This window comes from Salmo trutta, chromosome 18, assembly GCF_901001165.1.
Source record: "Salmo trutta chromosome 18, fSalTru1.1, whole genome shotgun sequence".
In the NCBI taxonomy this organism is placed as follows: Eukaryota; Metazoa; Chordata; class Actinopteri; order Salmoniformes; family Salmonidae; genus Salmo; species Salmo trutta.
This window is the reverse complement of record NC_042974.1, coordinates 35,119,664-35,140,350: the sequence shown is the minus strand read 5'-3', so window position 1 is coordinate 35,140,350 and position 20,687 is coordinate 35,119,664. Positions and strand designations below refer to the sequence as shown.

Sequence of the window (20,687 nt, the reverse complement as noted above, 5' to 3'; positions counted from 1 at the left end):
ATGTTTGTGTGATTTATTCTGAGGTTTTGTCTCTGGTGCTAGTGCATAAGTGTTGCAATCTGCAGATATAAATGTATTGTATAGAAAATACATGATTTCAATCATGAAGATTATATATCTTATAGCTTTGGGCACCACAAAAACAGAACAACTGAACACTGTATAGGTACATTATGGTGGTAGAGGTTTATTGATCAAGTTTTCAAGGGACCATTACCATGAACCACACAAAATAGTAGCAGGGGACCAGCAATATATTCTTTGTAAAAGTCACCTTTGATGGCTGATTTAGCACAGGAGAGTGTTCAGAGACACTTTCTTAGTCCAAGTCTTTTTCAAAATGCATTTTACAAATTACCCAAAACTGACATTGAATAAATTCCTGGAACTAAGAAACCTGTGCAAGAGTCAATTTAGCCATGTTAAGACACAGTTGGTGGTGATAATCTATTTAGTTGTACCACAAAAATATGGGTATGGTCATAAGATGAAATGCCCAATTTGGTTAGTGGAATAGTCTTGCGGTGTGTGATTTTTGTAGACAAATACTCAAAACATACAGCTTCAGGGTTTTAACTTTGGAATGCTTCTCAACTACAATACAAAAAATAAGTTACTAAATAAGAATGCGATTCAAAACTCAAATTACATTCTGCCATGTGCTATTGTTCATGCTACAAAGACATGAGCTCTCAAAACTGGTCATTCCAAAGCACATGACAATACAATTGAAAGCTACATTCAATACACATGCACCATTACTTTTTTGTTCCAACTTTTACAGCCATTTTATCTTACTATTGATTACTATTTGTAATTAATACATCTATTGACGTTGCATACAAAACGAGCAAGTGGTGTTGGACGGACAAAATTGTGTGCCAAAAACAGCCAATTTAAGAGTTGACATAACTGTCAATAAGTGTTATTGCTTCAGAATTGTGCTTGGGAAGTGCGGGATAGCTTATTATAGCTGCCTACTGTATACAAACAATATTACTTTTGAAATCTCAAGGGGGATTGATGTCAATCATCTCACAAAAGAGGCCACTGAGTGATACTTTTAGCCTGTCCTGTACCATTGCACTAGCGTTTGTCTGGGATAACTTGTAAAACAATGCTCAGTTCAAACCACAACAGACTTAACTTTACATTTGTCAAAACATCTAATAATAATTCAAGTGTGACCAAGACATACAGTACAACACAATAAATATTGGAAAAATAAATACTACATTTCTCAATTATACTCTAATAAATTAGGAATAACATTGGTGACTTGTGTCAAAGATTTCAGGTGTAAGTATGGTTTATTCAACCTGTAGGTACCGTAATAGAGAACCGGTTTGGAGTGCAGTTATAGAAGCGCGAGTGACCTGCTTGGTGATTGATGAGAATAGTTGTTTTATTAGAGGGTCATCTGCTAGAGGTTTCCAAAGTGGGGGGAAAAGTGGCACTGGTGAGCTTCTGGCTGGTTTTGTGGATTTTGTGCTGGTTTTAGGAGGATACAGGTAACATTAGACTGTAAGTGCAGTCGCCCACATCAGGGGCAATATTTACAGTTGTTGTAGTAGGATTAGTCCACTTTAAAACTGCAGGTGGGGTTTAGCTTTAAACTACTGGTTCTTGGGAGGAGAAGGCTAGTTTAGACTGCAGGTGGTTGATTTTTAGGCTGGTTCATAAGAGGAGTGGTCCAGTTTTAAACTTCAAGAGGAGTTGAACTTCAGGCTGGTTCTTTGTACAGTACCAGTTATAGACTGCAGGTGGAGTGGAGTTTTAGGCTGGTTCTTAGGAGAAGGCCAGTTTAGACTGCAGCTGTGGATGAGGAGCTTCTTAGGAGGAAAAGGTCTGTTTAAGACTGCAGGTGGAGTAGCCCTCGTCGCTGGCCAGGCTCTGCCGACTGCTGTGGTCATCCAAGTCACTGCAGCCACTGGTGCTGATACTGTCCAACTCTCCATGGGAGAACTCAGTGCTTTCCACGTCCACCTCGATCTCTTCTACAGAAAGTGGGGTGAGATACATTTTTTATTATGATCATCCCACACTTAGTAATCAGATAATCGTATTGATTGACAACTAATGCTTGATGACACCAAATGCTACATTATTGACTGTAACAAATGTAAATTATATTTACTGGTTTGAAATGGAACTGAACCAAACCGTTTCTTAGTATAATATACAGTGCCTTCAGAAAGTAGTCATACCCCTTGACTTATTCCACATTTTGAGTTACAGACTGAATTAAAAAAGGGTTACATTGATTTTTTAGGTTAGCCTGCCCTCTTGTGGATTCATGTATAACTACATGTATGAAACATTTCTCTACATAAAATCTTCTAAAAGTCTCTGCATGCTTCCCATCCGAAACAGTTCGGAACAGTTTCTGCATATATTATGATGAGATTTTGTGACATTTTTGTTCGTTTTGGTCTTCACCAAAGGATCTCTCTGTACTTTGCTCCATTTATCTTTCCCTCGATCCTGACTTCCGCCACTCTACCATAAAGGCCTGATTTGTGGGGTGCTGCAAAGATGGTTGTTCTTCTGGAAGGTTCTCCCATCTCCACAGAAGAACTCTGGAGCTCTGTCAGAGATACCATCGGGTACTTGATCACCTCCTTGACAAAGGCCCTTCTCCCCGGATTGCTCAGTTTGGCTGGGCGACCAGCTCTAGGAAGAGTCTTGGTGGTTCCAAACTTCAGCCATTTAAGAATGATGGAGGCCACTGTGTTCTTGGGGACCTTCAATGCTGCAGATATTTTTTGGTACCCTCCCCCAGATCTGTGTCTCAACACAATCCTGTCTTGGTGCTCTACGGACAATTCCTTCAACCTCATGGCTTGTTTTTTGCTCTGACATGCACTGTCAACTGTGCAACCTTATATAGACAGGTGTGTGCCTTTTCAAATCATGTCCAATCAATTGAATTTACCACAGGTGGACTCCAATCAAGTTGTAGAAACCTCTCAAGGATGATCAATGGAAACAGGATGCACCTGAGCTCAATTTCGAGTCTCATAGCAAAGGGTCTGAATACTTATGTAAATAAGGTATTTCTGTTTTTGGCTCGTAAGTAAGCATTTCACAGTAAGGTCAACCAACGCCTGTTGTATTCGGCGCATGTGATAAATACAATTGTATTTTATTTGAGCAGTAGGGATTATTCAAGGAAGTGTTTGTTGTTGTTCAATGAGACACATCATTGTAATGCAATTTCTTTTACATGAGAAATACTGCACCAAACATCTAAGTTAGATGTCAAATTTCACAACTAAGACCTCCTCGGCAAAAACTTCAAAATTACTGACAGATTTCTTGAGTTATCTTTGATTAATTCTGACTATTTTGAGGAAGTATACAGTGCCTTAAAAAAATATGCACCTCCCCTGACTTTTTCTAAAATTTTTTGGTGATACTGCCTGAATTTAGAATGGATTCAATTGATTTTGAAATACAGAAATATCTAATTTCCATATGTATTCACACCCCTTAGTCAATACTTTGTAGAAGCATACTTTCTGGGTATGTCTCTATGAGCTTTCCACACCTGGATTGGGCATCAGTTGCCCATTATTCATTTCAAAATTCTTCAAGTTCTGTCAAATTGGTTGTTGATCATTGCTAGACAACCATTTTCAGGTCTTGCCATAGATTTTCATTTATATTTAAGTCAAAACTGTAACTCGGCCACTCAGGAACATTCACTGTCTTCTTGGTAAGCAACTCCAATGTAGATGGACTTGTGTTTAGGTATTTGTCTCTGGGCTCCTGAGTGGCGCAGTGGTCTAAGGCACTGCATTTCAGTGCAAGAGGTGTCACTACAGTCCCTGGTTCAAATCCAAGCTGTATCACATCCGGCCGTGATTGGGAGTCCCATAGGGCGGTGCACAATTGGCCCAGCGTCGTCCAGGTTTGGCCGGGGTAGGCCGTCATTGTAAATAAGAATTTGATATTAACTGACTTGCCTAGTTAAATAAAGGTTAAATTAAAAAAATATATATTAAATAAATTGTCCTGCTGAAAAGTGAATTCATCTCCCAGTGCTGGTGGAAAGCAGACTGAACCAGGTTTTCCTCTAGGATTGTGCCTGTGCTTAGCGCCATTCCGTAAAACATGTTATCCTGAAAAACTCCCTAGTCCTTAACGATTACAAGGATACCCATAACATGATGCAGCCACCACTATGCTTGAAAATATGGGGAGTGGTACTCAGTATTGTGTTGTATTGGATTTGCCCCAAACATAACACTTTGTATTCAGGACAAAAAGTTAATTGCTTTGCAACATTTTTTGCATTATTACTTTAGTGCCTCATTGCAAACAGGATGCATGTTTTGGAATATTTGTATTCTGTACAGGCTTCCTTCTATTCCCTCTGTCAGTTAGGTTAGTATTGTGGAGTAACTACAATATTGTTGATCCATCATCAGTTTTCTCCCATGACAGCCATTAAACTCTGTAACTGTTTTAAAGTCACCGTTGACCTCATGTTGAAATCCCTGAGCCGTTTCCTTCCTCTCCGGTAACTGAGTTAGGAACGACACCTGTATCTTTGTAGTGACTGGGTGTATTGACACACCATCCAAAGTGTAATTAATAACTTCACCATGCTCAAATTAATATTCAATGTCTGTTTTTTTAATGTTTACCTATCTACCAATAGTTGCCCTTCTTAGTGAGGCATTGGAAAACCTCCCTGATCTTTGTGGTTGAATCTGTCTTTGAAATTCCCTGCTCGACTGAGGGACCTTACAGATAATTGTATGTGTGGGTACAGAGATGAGGTAGTCAATCAAAAATCATTTTAAACACTATTATTGCACACAGAGTGAGTCCATGCACGTTATTATGTGAGTTAAGCACATTTTTACTAATTAAGTTATTTAGATTTGCCATAATATTTCAGCTTTGAATTTGTATGAATTTGTAAAAATCTCGAAAACATTATTCCACTTTGACATTATAGGGTATTGTGTGTAGGCCTATGACCAAATAAATATCAATGTAATCAATTTTAAATTCAGGTTGTAACACAACAAAATGTGGAAAAAGTAAAGGGGTCTGAATATTTTCTGAAGGCACTGTAACATTACCACTGTCAGCCGAAATATGCTGGGAGTAACTAAGCTCTGTGGAATGGTTGGCTCACCTCGGTCCGAGTGTTCTAAGGCCAAAGGGGAACCTACGCTGTCCATACGGACTCTGTCCCTGTCTCCGCCTCCAGGGGTCTGCAGGTGGGCCAGCTGCCTCTGCAGGTGCCTCTGCTCACGCTCCAGGCTCTCCAGCTGGTGCTGACTCCTCCGGTCCATCTCCTCTAGTTTCTACACACAAACAGAGGAGAGAGTTAATCAACCTTAGAATTTTGGGGTATTTTATACTTGAGTAAAAGTAAAGATACCTTAATAGAAAATTACTCAAGTAAAAGTGCAAGTAACCCAGTAAAATACTACTTGAGTAAAAGTCTAAATTATTTGGTTTTAAATATACTTAAATATCAAAAGTAAATGGAATTGCTAAAAGTAAAAGTATAAATCACTTAAAATTCTTTATATTAAGCAAACCAGACAGCACAATATATATTTTTTATTTATTTATGGATAGCCAGGGGCACAATTGAACACTCAGACATAATTTACAAACAAAGCATTTGTGTTTAGTGAGTCCACCAGATCAGAGGCAGTAGGGATGACCAGGGATGTTCTCTTGATTAGTGCGTGAATTGGACCATTTTCCTGTCAAAATGTAACGAGTACTTTTGGGTGTCAGGGAAAATGTATGGAGTAAAAAGTATAAAAATATAAATAGTAAAGTACAGATACCCCCAAAACGACTTAAGTAGTACTTCAAAGTATTTTTACTTAAGTACTTTACACCACTGGTATTTTATGGATAATAATTGCATATAAATAAATGGTGTAGGATAAGGACCAGCTATTTATCACATTTCGTCAGACATCTGCACATAGTATGACACAGATATTCAGTTTTACTGTACAAATTATAGAATCTTCAACAGCTGCCATATTTAAACATATTTAAAATTAAATTATGTTTTTATTTTTGTTTTACTCTGCTCTTGCGACAACACAAATTCTGCCCATTCAAGATTGAGGGACAAACTGTGTGTTCTTCTGAGCCTGAATAATCATATGTGAATTTATCAACATCAGACCAGGCTAAAAATACCAACAGATCCAAACAGCTGTAGTGGCAAAATAATTCCTGACATTTTTGTACAATGGCCAAATGTAGAGCTGGATTTGCTGCTTGTAGGAAAACAAGGCTGGGTTGGTTCAGGCTAAGCATACAAGCCACACTTTCTTTCACTTTTTATTTTCTTTCTGAAACACAGCAATGGGCCAAACATTTCTCAGATCAATTGGAAATACTTTTTCAGAGTTCACAAGGAGGTAACAAATAGGTTCCAGACGATATCTACACCTGGATAAAATGGGAAAATTCAAGCTTTCTAACCAATCATGTTTGATAAATCAGTTATACCCATTAAAGGTATATCCCCATTTCTGTTGCATTTGCTTGTGTTTCCAGGCCCACAAGTGTGCAGCCAGGAATAGCAAGTGATTTGTAGGCTGAGGAAGTAGACCACATTGTGTTTGTGTGCTGCAGTGCTGTGGCAGGTCATGGGAGCACACAGCTTCTCTATCCATAGGCAAGGGGCTTCCATTGAACCATTCACTATTCACCAGATCCCATAACACCATGGTCCCCATGACACCACCATGGCGGCATTGTTGACTACAGTACCTTAATGTGCCCCTTGGCCTTGTTGAGCAACCCCAGGGTAGTGTGCCGACTGCAGTCTGGTCCCAGTGGGATCAGTGTCTTCAACCTCTCCAAACACAGGCGGAGATGTGCTCGTCTAAGAGGGCGAAGAAACAATGGACTACTCTAGTGAAACCAATAATAGGAATGGTCTCTCTACATCCAGATGAAATTCCTGGATTTGAATGACATGATCCCCTTCACATCGATTGATGAATATCTTTGGACGTAATTAGTCATTGATCTGGTTATTATACTGAACAAAAATATAAACGCAACATGCAACAATTTTAACGATTTTACTGAGTTACAGTTCATATGAGGAAATCAGTAAATTTAAATAAATTCACTAAGCCCATTCTATGGATTTCACATGACTGGCAAAAAACATACATTTTGCATCTGTTGGTCACAGATACCTTAAAAAAAAATGGGCCTCACAATGGGCCTCAGGATTTCCTCACGGTATTTTTGTGCATTCAAATTTCCATTGGTAAAATGCAATTGTGTTTATTGTCTGTAGTTTATGCTTGCCCATACCATAACCCCACAGCCACCATGGGACACTCTGTTCACAATGTTGACATCAGCAAAACCCTCGCCCACACGACGCCATACACATGGTGTACGGTTCTGAAGCCGGTTGGACATAATGCCAAATTCTCTAAAATAACGTTAGAGGCGGCTTATGGTAGAGAAATTAACATTAAATTATCTTGCAACAGCTCTGGTAGACCTTCCTGCAGTCCGCATGCCAATTGCACGCTACCTGAAAACTTGAGATGTCTGTGGCATTGTGTTGTGTGACAAAACTGCACATTTTAGAGTGGCCTTTTATTGTCCCCAACTTCTTAATATGCCACACCTATCAGGTGGATGGATTATCTTGGCAAAGGTCAAATGCTCACTAACAGGGATGTAAACAAATCTGTGCACAACATTTGAGAGAAATTCGTTTTTTTGTGCATATGGATAATTTCTGGGATAATTTATTTCAGCTCATGAAACATGGTACCAACACTTTACATGTTGCATTTATATTTTTGTTCAGTATAGTGATAGATTGACCTACAAAAGCAGACCCTTTATATTATTTTCCATTTTGTTGGATAGAAAGATTTAATAGTGTGGGCCCAGAGCTGCTGAGGTCAGCCAGACTGACAGGCATACAGACAATCTTGTTTTAAGGTCATGGCCTTTGCTCCATAAGAACTGAACATTCTAGTGTCTAGAGAAGCCCTTTGTAGTGCACTTTGAGATTAAGCTACACATTAGCTCTCATCACTGCACAGAAAAGCTTAGTTTACGGGGAGGGAAGCACACTATCTGAAACAAGCAGTTTCAGTTCCAACTGTGAAAACATTATATGGTTGTCTTCCAAGAACAACCTGTACTGGACTGCACTCCCTGATTTGCCTTGCAAAACAGACATCTCTGTTCTACCACCAGGATGCTAGCATGCTAATGTACAAACAAACTTGAAATTGTGAAGGTGTTGATAAAATAAGTCCAGCTGTAAAATATGCCGCTTTATTAGCCAGTATTACATTTTCAAATTCTGGGTCAATATATTTAGAATAACATCAGGATATGCTAAATAAATCCAGCCTTCACAGTATTTGGGATTATCAGCTTGAAGTTCCATTTTGAAAAGACAGTTGGAGATAAAGTCCCCGGATATAACTATTTGCCACACCACATAAAATGTTACGAAATTTGTAGCATAACAAAATCCCTGTATATATGTATTTATTATGGATCCCCATTCGCTGCTGCACTCTTCCTAGGGTCCAGCAAAATTAGGCAGTTATACATTTTTTTTAAACATGACAATACATTCACAACAGATTTCACAACATATTAAGTGTGTGCACCTGTGTTACTTGTGTACTATCAAACCATGTATCAGTCTGCACAGTTGAATGATTATGTGGATATGATGTTTGATATGCACCAAGATATATTAGGCCTATATCTCTTTGACTAATTAATTATTATGTAACTCAAGTGTTTTACCCCATGTTACACAGTTATGGACCAAATCACAGTCAGGTGGGGAATCAGAGTAGAGAAGAAAATGGTAGATGAGTGCACATTCAGTACTTGAAGATATCTTCAATTGATCAACAATAACTACTGTCAATGGAAATACTCGTAATGGCCTCTAACACAGAATGACAGTCACAACCCCTTCTGACTCACCTATTTTTTTCCAGCTCATTGTGTGCTGATCTGGGTGTAAAACACAATGGACAGGTTATAGACCATAGACTTAGATAGACATTGCATCATTGTATCTATCTTATTATGGCATCTGTGAGAGCATGGGCAGTGCCATTGAGGCCATTTCCATTTTGAAGTTGTCCATTTTCTTCTACTACTTCTATGAGTTAGCAAACAAACTGAAATGGTGCATACTGCCACCTAGAGTGTGTTGTTTGAACAGGTATAAGGCCAAGGTTTGCGGTTTACAAGTATAATTCATTGGCTGATCCCTCCTGATGACCCGGATGGAATCATGTGATCCTTTCTTAACCCATAGGACATCCCACCCAGTTTACTACTTCAAAATGGTGAAAGTGGCGCTGCCCATGCTAAAACTGGCTTTTGGGCACTAGAGTCTTCTATCTATTTCTATGTTATAGACAGAAATCCAAAGACAAGATATGTTAGCAATAAGCTTTATAAAAGACTAGTTTGACAGTTTCTGTCTTGGTGCACTTTGTTTCTTCCAAGTCCAATAATGAAGAAGGGGTAAAAAACAAAATGTTATCAAATCAAAATGTATTGGTCATGTCCACATATTTGCAGGTGTTATAGCAGGTGCAGGGAAATGCTTACGTTACTAGCTCCAACAGTGCAATAAACTGTCTCATCAATACAATACAAATTCACAAATAATCAAAGAGTGAGCATGCAACTGTAATAACATGGGCATTTATAATATCACAGTTATAAATAATTATGACAAGATTAATTTACCTGTTGTGAATATTGTCAATTTTCTTATTCTTTAATTTCCGTTGTCTCTGATGATGCTTGTTCTGAGTTGCAGGGCATGTTGAGGCATATCCATGTTCACATTCTGTTGATCAAATGTATATTTTTAACACATCAGACCTGACATTATAAATTCTGTCATTTCTGTCAGACAAATACTTTTTTTGTTTTGGTCTGTAACATTTTGACACTAAGCTAGTCCCAAAACAACAGGGAATGAATCAACAACATCTCACATAGCCTACCCCTCCCTCCTGTCTATATGCTGCAGCTTCCAATAATCTTACAACGTTGGCAAACAGTAATGTAGTCATACTGTTGATTATTGTAAAAAAAAATATATATAAAGAAAAAAGTTGTATTTTTAAGTTTAGTAAAACTTGGGGAAATGCCTATAGTTTCACCCTACACTGTCTTTTAGTTTCTCAACAGCATGTAAACCTATTTTGGTTCATTGAAAATACCAACAAACTTTCTTCAAGACATAGGCCTATTCATTCATTACCAATTTGGAAATCTCACTTAGTAGGCTATATTAGGCTACATTAGACAATAAAATGCATATAGAAAACTATAACATGTATAATAGGCTAACATAGGCTATAAACGTTTTTACCTATTTCTAGGTATAATAAAATGTCCAATATGAGATTGATGACAACAGAATTGTTTTAATGTGATATATTTTTTGATCTAATCCTAAATCGTGTATGCACCTACAAATCCAACTGAATACATGTGACGTCAAAGTTTAACCTGGGTTTGATTGGGTATCTAAAAGGACTCCAGACGGGAACATGGGTTTAGTCCAATCAAAACGGCCAATTTTGCTCCATGTGGAAACCATGTGAGCAACAGTGAAGATACGAGGAAGCGCAATTGATTGAAATAAAGAAAGTATAGGGCTGGCATTATAGGGCTTCTCTATTCAGCCTCTGCACAACATGCCGACATTTCAACAAAAAAAATGTTAAGGGTTTATTTGCCTCATTTGACAGTTGGATTTGGTCTGAGATAAATAAACATAGGCCTACGAATTATTTGCTCTTCTTCGGGCCTGCAGGCGTCCACATCCACTGCCAGAAATGTAATGAAAACCTATGCTCAGTGTTGAGTAGGCTAGGCTAGGTTTAAAAATAAGGTGAGTGAGAGTTTGATAACTCGACAAGCCTATTATGTAGCCTAAATATTTTAATAAGTAGCCTACATTTTAGGAAGACATAGCTCAAAGGATGACAGTCCAACGCACACAGGGCAACCTTCATGGATACCATTAGGATATGTTTAGTTTAGACCTATAATGTCTATAAATAAATGAATTAATTGGGCCATAGTCAAGTCTCATCCAATTGGAAAATGCGCACTTGAATAGCCATTTCAATTATGCTACCATTCGTAGAAATGCCATACCGGGTGAGAGCATAATTCTATGTCACGGGTTTGCTTTTGACCATGGATTGTTTTTTTTGTAGGCTATATCTCATTCATAAACCAATCAAAATATGTTCAGTCCAAGTGATTCATTTGAAAAACCTACTGGCATTATCTCAACAAATGTGCATTGGCAGAATAGGTTGAAATATTAGGCCCATTCACAATCAGACAAATGGAAGCAGGGGAGTCAGACAGTTGGCTCTCATGTTTACGCGTCTTTTGTCACCCTAACCATCTCGGTCCATTGTTGTCTGCCTTGGCGAGTCTGCCTCTGAAATCACCAGAATAGCCTACATTACTTACTTCCGTTGTTCTTTTCATTGCTCTCAATGTAATTTGCTGCATCCAGCAACACCTGAACGTTTTTCATAAAAGTGTCGATTTGGTCCATTGCGGAACATTCGGAATATAGAATGTCGGAATATCCAGACATATCGCTAAAATCCTGTTGGTCCATGGACGCACCCGACTCCAAAAGGATCTCGTCTGATTTCAACTCGATCTGCTGTCTCATATATTTAACAATTTTCTTTTATGAGAACTGCCAGCAGTCTGAATTTGGTCTCCTTGTTCAAACTGTGCAATGTGCAGAATGAGGGAGATACTGCAATGAACTGGAGTAGATGGAATTGTGTAGTCCTTGAGCCACTTGCCCTAGTTGGCGGTTAATCCCTCCCACCAACGCATGCACATTGCATTCACCATAGTCAACTGTATGCAAGCCTTGTCTTGAACATATTGCAGGAAAGCAACATGTATATGTATGTATAGTCTTACACAGCACCACATCAGTATTCACAATATAGCTAATCCTGATTATAACTCCCCAAAATGGACTGAACGTTTAGCTCACATAATATGTAATGCATGAATGTAATTTGTATTAGACTAGTTTAAATAATTTCTCTACTTGTACAGTATATTGTTACTCTCCTTATGACTAGCATCTGCATCAAAGCATTTACTAGTGATGGTGTAAAAACAAATGAGGCTGGGGGTGCAGGTGATCATATCAGTTTAAAAAAAATCCATAGTGTGACCCGCTTAACAAGGACAGAGGAGTTTAACCTATTGAAAATGTCTTCCTCTACCTATCACATCAAGTCCTCACAAAGTGCATTGTCATCCGGCCTCAATCACTTTAATGTATTGAAGTAGGATGCTCTGCAGGGGCTTGATATGATTGGGAATGCACCTCCAAAGTCACAGTTTAGAGTTTAAATGATTTCCCAATAGACAAAGTTTAATGGAATGCATTTATGAGTGTACACTGTGGAAGCACTTGGTATTTAAGTGATAGTACCCGAAAAGCCTGTGTTTGGAGGATATAGTGTTGTTAGGCCCGAGACGAAGTAGAGTCGTTCAGTCTTTTTGTTCTGTATCTATGGACACGACCCAGTCGTTCGTTCTAAGTGTTCCATTGCCATACTGGCTGGCAACGTAATTATCCCTTGCTAGCTAGCCAACTATGGCTAACTTACATTCACAAAAACGGCTAACTTGCAGCCAGAATAACAGCAAAGTAGCCGCATTTGCATTTGTTTAAGCTGTTTTCTAGTGACATTTACTTGTATACATCCTTAACAATGAGCTAATGATGCATGATTTTGCCTGGCATAGAAATTGGGCTCACTTGTCAGGACACTCTTGTTCGGAGGAGTTAGCCAACAACACAGCTAACACAATCACTTCAAACTGAAGCTGGAAAGACTGCAATCTAGCTGCACTTTGTTTCGTTTTACCTTTTTTCAATGGACATTTCTTTGTATATATTCATAAAAATTAGGCCAGCTGATTCATGATTTCCACTGGCTGAGAAACGCTGCCTGTCTGCCTCGTCCTGACTCACAACACGTTCATTACTATGGGACAGCTGGAGATCAAATTTGAATATTGACATTTTTTGCAAATGTCGGAGAGACAGACACTGTAAGGTTTATACAAATCTCCACTGTTGAAAACTAAATGTTAGTCTAAAAGAAATGTGCGATAATGGTGGATATAGTGGAAATGATGTTCATAAAGTGCCTGGCTGGGCTGATGAGACAGTGGATTGCGCAGTCAGATGGAAGAGAGTAAATAGGCATTTTAATGTCATAGATTTAGCTGGTGGTAACTTGTGGAATAGACACCGGCTAGAATGTGGTTTTAACCAATCAGCATGCAGGATTACACCCACCCGTTGTATAATATATAATATCCCACATTCCTTACCCAAGGTTTAGTCACTTTAGCACCCCCTGTTGCTACTTTGAATACATAAACATACCATTTTCTGGAGACAAGCATTATTTTCGATGTTGACAGTTTGTATTTGTATGTTTGACTTACAAAAACCTACTACAATAGACTTGACTTCTGAAAGATTTAATCCATTGTGGGACCACTTCAAATGAACTATACAATAATATTTATTGCTCCATATAAAGCACGGGTGTCAAACTCATTCCACAGAGGGCCGAGTGTCTGTAGGTTTTTCCTTTCAATGAAGACCTAGACAACCAGGTGAAGGGAGTTCCATCCTAATTATTTACCTTAATTCATCAATCAAGTACAAGGGTAGAGCGAAAACCCAGACACTCGGCCCACCATGGAATGAGTTTGACACGTGATATAAAGGATACCATGAAGTTACCATATTTCATAATCTGATGTGAAAGCCCCAGAGCTATACAATAAAGCTTACCTTGAAATTGAATGAATTTCTAGTTGGACGGTCTATTACTATTGTGCCTTTGATTGATTAAGAAGTCATTTTTTCCTTGGCAGAGGAGGGAGGAGGACAGAGGGTAGAGGGGCTGCCTTTAGGGGGGCAGTCATGCGTGTGAGCCTGTGTTGTGCCTCTGAGACAATGGGTGCAGATGGCTGCCTTACTGCAGATGTGGCCATGGCTGTAACGGACGCCTGGGAGAGAGAACACCCTCCCATGGAGTCTATTTCAGCTGCTTGGCAAGGACTGATGCACGCACACACACACACGAACACACACACACACGAACACACAATTAGCGAAAGAAAGCGAGACAGATGCTCATGTTGAATGCATATGAGGACTGGGTTTAGGTATCTGTCCATATTACATACTGGGCTCGTGGACAGACTGTCAGCTCTCTGCTTTGACACAGACAGCATAGAAAGCTGACCCATTGTAGGATAGTGTAGAATGTGACCCCAACTGGAGTAATCTGAAAAGCCTGAGGATTATACCAGTCGGCTCAGCTGTCACAGAGGAGGCAAAGTCACACGTTGTGTGTGTGTGTCAGTCAAACCATGTGGCAGCAGTGCCTATGGTTACCCTCAGTAGGGAGTGTATTGCATGTAATGTTCTGAACAGCAAGATTTGTATTCTTAAAGAGGAAGAAAACTGTGGATAATAGGCATGTGCAAGTCCGATTTCTGTCTCCAGATATTTTATCATCAGATAGTGACCAAAAATAAAATATATGATTCCAACATACTGTCTCCTGACTGGCTGTTCTGAAGACTGGTACATGAAGTAAAATGTTGTGTAAGAGTGTTCTAAGATGTATTTTACTTTGAAGAGTAAGATATTTCCTATATAACCTTATTGTAACATATTGTCCACTCTATATGACTATGTTATTACATACCATGGTGGTCATCTGCTCTGAGATGCTATCTATATCTGTCTGTAGTTAGGTATTATGCAGTTGTACCTATTGTCTGAACACAATGGTTGTTCTTTACCCTGAGGTCACATCAGGCGGTCACTCCACCAGACCAGTGTGTCACCTGTTCCTTAAAGCAAGCCCCCACCGACTCCTCCTCTCGTTAACACTCATTAACACAGGCAGGAGATGGAAGAGCTGCTGAACACTAAGCTTTGTACTCCACAGACACAGCGAGGGTTGTTGATCAGAAAACCTTAGGAAGTTTGCCACCTACTTTTTCTAATGAGAATAAAACATGAATCATGTAGGTTACTGCTTAATACAGGGTCATCCCAGTCCCAATTATAGTCAGTCGTCTAGTGTCACCTCCTGAGATGAGATGGGGTGGTGGTATGATCCTGTCTCACATCCCTGACAGGAACACCTGTTGGACGGCAAATCCCCTCTTTGTCTCCACAGCCCCTCTCATTCGATTACCATGGCAACCTCTATTCACAGACAATGGCAATAGACCTACTGTATATTACATTTTATATTTACATATAGAGGGGCTTCACATAGATTGATAATTGTCTATCAGGAAGATGCATTGTTTTTAGGTGACACCACCGTTTTCTAGTAGACTACTGTGTAAATACAAGTTTTAAAAGAAAGCCTTATTCCCTGGGGTATTGTATGTGTGTGGGTGTTTCTAAGGAGAAGGCCTGCCAGGATTATTCTACCTGGAGCCTGTTGATAGGAGGATGCAACGTTACAGAATGTTTAGCTCTTAATGTATGATGTAGAACCTATATGATTTTCTGCCAAGTAGAATAGGCAGCTCTATTCATTACAATTAAATTTGCCTTGTATTAAATGCATTATGAAGAAAATTGTGTAATGTAGGCTCCATGAAGAAAATTGTGTAGGCCTACTGTTGAGTACACGAAAAAAAGGTCCTTTCTGACTACAAGCTCACAAGTATCCCAAAGTAGTAAGCGAAAACGAGCATAGAAAACAGCATTGGCATGAATAGAAAATATAAAAAACGTAAGGCTACTATTTTATTATAAGTATCTCGGTGACAACCTGGTTGATTAACAATATTGGTTTGTTTACAAGTTTGTTTTTTAATATAAATACACGTGGACACAAAAAGGGCAGCGTAGAACACCATTGCCCAAAATGCATTGCTCCAATAGCTTTCAAAAGATTGATTAGAAGTTTGCCCCCCAGAAAATTATTTTCCTTTGAATAACGTCGCACAAAAATGTGTATTTTTTACTACGAATTAAGTGGCACAAATATGTGTGTGTCTTCACATAAATTAAGCAACACAAAAACACACCAAATCTGCTGAAATACTTTTTGTACATATTTGCACAAATTGAGTGTGAGATTGTGATGATGTATGCCATGGGCTCTCCAGCCTTGTTCCTGCAGCTACCCAGTGCTTAATTTGGGAATCAAAGTGAAATATATTCGGGAACATCCATAATAACATGTTTACGCAACGAAACATATTTCACTAAACTGTTGACAGTCCGTCTGCGCGCTCGAGAAAGGAATAAAAAGGAGATGATTTGGAAACGCATGGTGGTGAGATATTCTGTATGACTACAGGTAATGTGTCACCCAATTCATTATGAAAATACAACAACACCAAAAATCACTAGGCTATTCAAAATCATATCCAAATACAATAATTGTAGGCTAACTGTAAGCCGCCCTGCACAATCAATGAACCAACAGCATCGCTAAAGGCTATACGTTCTCCCAAACTCATGGATAGACATGTTGGAGTGTAGCATAAGGTAACCAGTCCATCCAGTATGCATAATAATACAGTCCACACTCAAAGGCTAGACCAATTGTACCAAAGACATCTTAAATCAGTTTTGTTTAGTTTTTCTGCCATGCATACTATGCGGTAGGCTACATTATGTACTGTTTAATGGCACAATCAGAATTGTATTACTTTTTCTTTTTTTTCGGGTTTGGGCTCATAAGCCTATGTATAAGCTAGTATGCGTATGGGTGTTCTGAATTAATCACCTTAGAAAGCGCTGCCCACTTCGTTGAGTTAGGCTTTGAAACAACATCCACAACAACCATGTTTTACAGTTTCAACCTGTTGAACTTCTTTCTTCAAATTGATCATCACAGTGAGGTGTTTTAAAAGTAGATAGGCCTACTGTTTTGATAAGTGTTTGATGTGATTTTCAGTTAGATTTGCATTGATGTCAGAGTGGTTAGAGGAACAATAGAGCCCTGAGTACCAGGCCATTAGGACCTGTTGGTAGTTAACAAGTTGGGTACTACCAAAGCATGTCCAGAGTGCATAAAAGGAGATTACCGTGAAATAGTACTGTGGTCATGACTGCCGCAACAGCCCTATCTGAGACCAGGTTGCTTAATGGGGTGTTGGGCAGCCACAACAGCATCAATGCACCATGGCATATATTCTACAAGTGTTTGGAACTCTATTGGAGGGATGTTATACCATTTTTTTAATGAGAAATTCCATACTTTGGTGTTTTGTTGATGGTGGTGGAAAACGTTGACTCTGGCGCCGCTCCAGAATCTCCCATAAAGTGTACAATTGGTTTGAGATCTGGTTACTAAGACAGCCATGGCATATGGCAGGGGCATTCAACTCTTAACCTATGAGATTCAGAGCCTGCTGGTTCTCTGTTCTACCTGATAATTAATTGTACACACCTGGTGTCCCAAGTCTAAATCAGTCCCTGATTAGAGGAACAATTAAAAAAAGCAGTGAAACTGGCTTTGAGGTCCAGAGTTGAGTTTAAAAGCAAAATGGTTTCCATCAGTTTCATGCTTATCAAACCATTCAGTGACAACTCGTGCCCTGTGGATGGGGCCATAGCCATGTAGCCAAAATAATGGCATGCCCAGCATTGTTATACATGACCCTAAGCTTGAATGGATGTTAATTGCTTAATTAACTCAGGAACCACACCTGTGTGGAAGCACCTGCTTTCAATATACTTTGTATCCCTCATTTACTCAAGCGTTTCCATTATTTTGGTGTATGTCAATGTTTGTTGCATGATTTAATGATATAAGAATGCAAAAAGATTTTAAAGAATGTAAGCAACACTGTTTCAATCAACCTTGGTAAAATAATACAAACATGTAAACACACTTTTTATTACATATAGTAAAATGTAATTTCATAAGGAATGTAATGAAATGCTATGAAGCTGCTATACAGAGCACACATTACAAAAGCTCAGTCAATACAAAAGCAATTCTAACAAAATAAGCATTAGTAATACAAGTTAAATGGGACTGTGAACATGATATACTGGGTATATTCAATTCAGTTAAGCTTGTGATATTTAATTTCTTGTATTTTACCCCCCTTTTTTCTCCTCAATTTTGATCTTGTCTCATCGCTGCAACTCCCCAATGGGCTCGGGAGGCGAGGGTCAAGTCATTTAAAAAATGTTTCCATTTATTTAACTAGGCAAGTCAGTTAAGAACAGATTCTTATTTACAATGACGGCCTAGCCCGGCCAAACCTGTACGACGCTGGGCCAATTGTGCGCCGCCTTTTGGGCTACCGATCACAGCCGGTTGTGAACCTGGGTCTGTAGCGACACCTCTAGCACCTCGATGCAGTGCCTTAGACCGCTGCACCACTCGGGAGGCCTGCTTGTAATACTTTAACAGAGCATAAACTGACAAGCATCAAAACATACAACATAAATGTTAAAGCAACCGTTGCAAATTAATCAACCTTAATTTCAGTATTGCATTTAAAACTGCTTCACAAAACGTAGTATCAACAAAGGAAAACCATGTTTCTCCCTGTGGATCGAAGAAAATCATTCACATTGCTAACTGGGATAAATCCTCGATTTATATCGTCTCTGGATGATTGACTTTGCCTTCAGTTTAACTCCGGTCCAGAGAACAGCTTTTTATAACATATTTCTATTAATCTGCCATAAAGCCATACAAATGTAATTCAATGTTTTTGAAAAGAGAGACTAGCGAACCTTACTAAGCTATCTTAGTTCAACACCTAGTGACCTAATCAAGACATTTAAGCCTCTTGGGAAGACAAAAAGAGGCATAGTTCAGCCATAACCTGAGAGGAAGTTATTTTGCCATAATCTTGCATTTCTTTCTTAATTTTTGGGGAAATGGTAACATTAAACATTTTATTACTTTGTATGGCCAACTTCCAAATTATCTATCAAAATACTGTCTCAACAAATCTTTCACATATACAACACATTCATATGACATTTTATAGTCTGATATAGGCCTATTTCATATCTTTACATTTGTAATTTAATGTGGTGAATGTGGTAAAAATAGGGATTGGAGATTTTTCAAATCTTCACACTTTCAGTTCATTTTGTCACAATAATGAATAAGTAGCAACCACTAAAATAATATCACTGGCATAAATAAAGGGTTCTGCAAAACATGCCCAGCTAAAATTGCCTTCACTGTTTTACATTGTTAAAAGTATTATGTATAGTACAATTATTATTAAGAAGACATGTAGTGTATATCAAAATGTTAATCGAATACTGAATAATTATAAACACTACTACAACCCATACCGTAGCCTACTTTTAATCAACTAAAACAACACTATTATGAATAGTTCCAGATAAAAACCTACCACACTCCTTAAGGCTTGACCTCATATACAGTTGAAGTCGGAAGTTTACATACACTTTAGCCAAATACATTTAAACTCTGTTTTTCACAATTCCTGACATTTAATCCTAGTAAAAATTCCCTGTCTTAGGTCAGTTAGGATCACCACTTTATTTTAAGAATGTGAAATATCAGAATAATAGTAGAGAGAATTATTTATTTCAGATTTTCCTTCTTTCATCACATTCCCAGTGGGTCAGAAGTTTAAATTGTTTAACTTGGGTCAAACGTTTAGTGTAGCCTTCCACAAGCTTCCCACAATAAGTTGGGTGAATTTTGGCCAATTCCTGACAGAGCTGGTATAACTGAGTCAGGTTTTAAGGCCTCTTTGCTCGCACATGCTTTTTCAGTTCTGCCCATAAATGTTTTATAGGATTGAGGTCAGGGCTTTGTGATGGCCACTCCAATACCTCGACTTTGTTGTCCTTAAGCCATTTTGCCACAACTTTGGAAGTATGCTTGGGGTCATTGTCCATTTGGAAGACCCATTTGCAACCACACTTTAAATTCCTGACTTATGTCTTAAGATGTTGCTTCAATATATCCACATAATTTTTTTCCCTCATGATGCCATCTATTTTGTGAAGTGCACCAGTCCCTCCTGCAGCAAAGCACCCCCACAACATGAGGCTGCCAACCCTGTGCTTCACGGTTGGGATGGTGTTCTTCGGCTTGCAAGCCTCCCCCTTTTTCCTCCAAACATAACGATGGTCATTATGGACAAACAGTTCTATTTTTGTTTATCAGACCAGAGGACATTTCTCCAAAAAGTACGATCTTTGTCCCCATGTGCAGTTGCAAACCGTAGTCTGGCTTTTTTAATGGCGGTTTTGGAGCAGTGGCTTTTCCTTGCTGAGCGGCCTTTCAGGTTATGTCGATATAGGACTCGTTTTACTGTGGATATAGATACTTTTGTACCCGTTTCCTCCAACATCTTTGTACCCGTTTCCTCCAACATGTAGTTCTGGGATTGATTTGCACTTTTCGCACCAAAGTACGTTCATCTCTATGAGACAGAACGTGTCTCCTTCCTGAGCGGTATGATGGCTGCGTGGTCCCATGGTGTTTATACTTGCGTACTATTGTTTGTACAGATGAACGTGGTACCTTCAGGCGTTTGGAAATTGCTCCCAAGGACGAACAAGACTTGTGGAG

The 20,687-nt window shown here is 38.9% G+C and overlaps 1 protein-coding gene across 1 annotated transcript; it reads right to left on the bottom strand.

Annotated features, from left to right (window-relative positions):
• Positions 1 to 163: 163 nt before the first annotated feature.
• On the bottom strand, positions 164 to 11,888 carry LOC115153230 (max-interacting protein 1-like). The gene is made up of 6 exons (XM_029698444.1): positions 11,524 to 11,888; positions 9,769 to 9,871; positions 8,989 to 9,018; positions 6,769 to 6,883; positions 5,153 to 5,324; positions 164 to 1,997 (listed from the first exon to the last, which is right to left on the bottom strand). Exons 1-6 carry the CDS (start codon positions 11,732 to 11,734, stop codon positions 1,834 to 1,836), a joined length of 795 nt encoding a protein of 264 aa, XP_029554304.1. The 5' UTR covers positions 11,735 to 11,888; the 3' UTR covers positions 164 to 1,833.
• Positions 11,889 to 20,687: the final 8,799 nt, after the last annotated feature.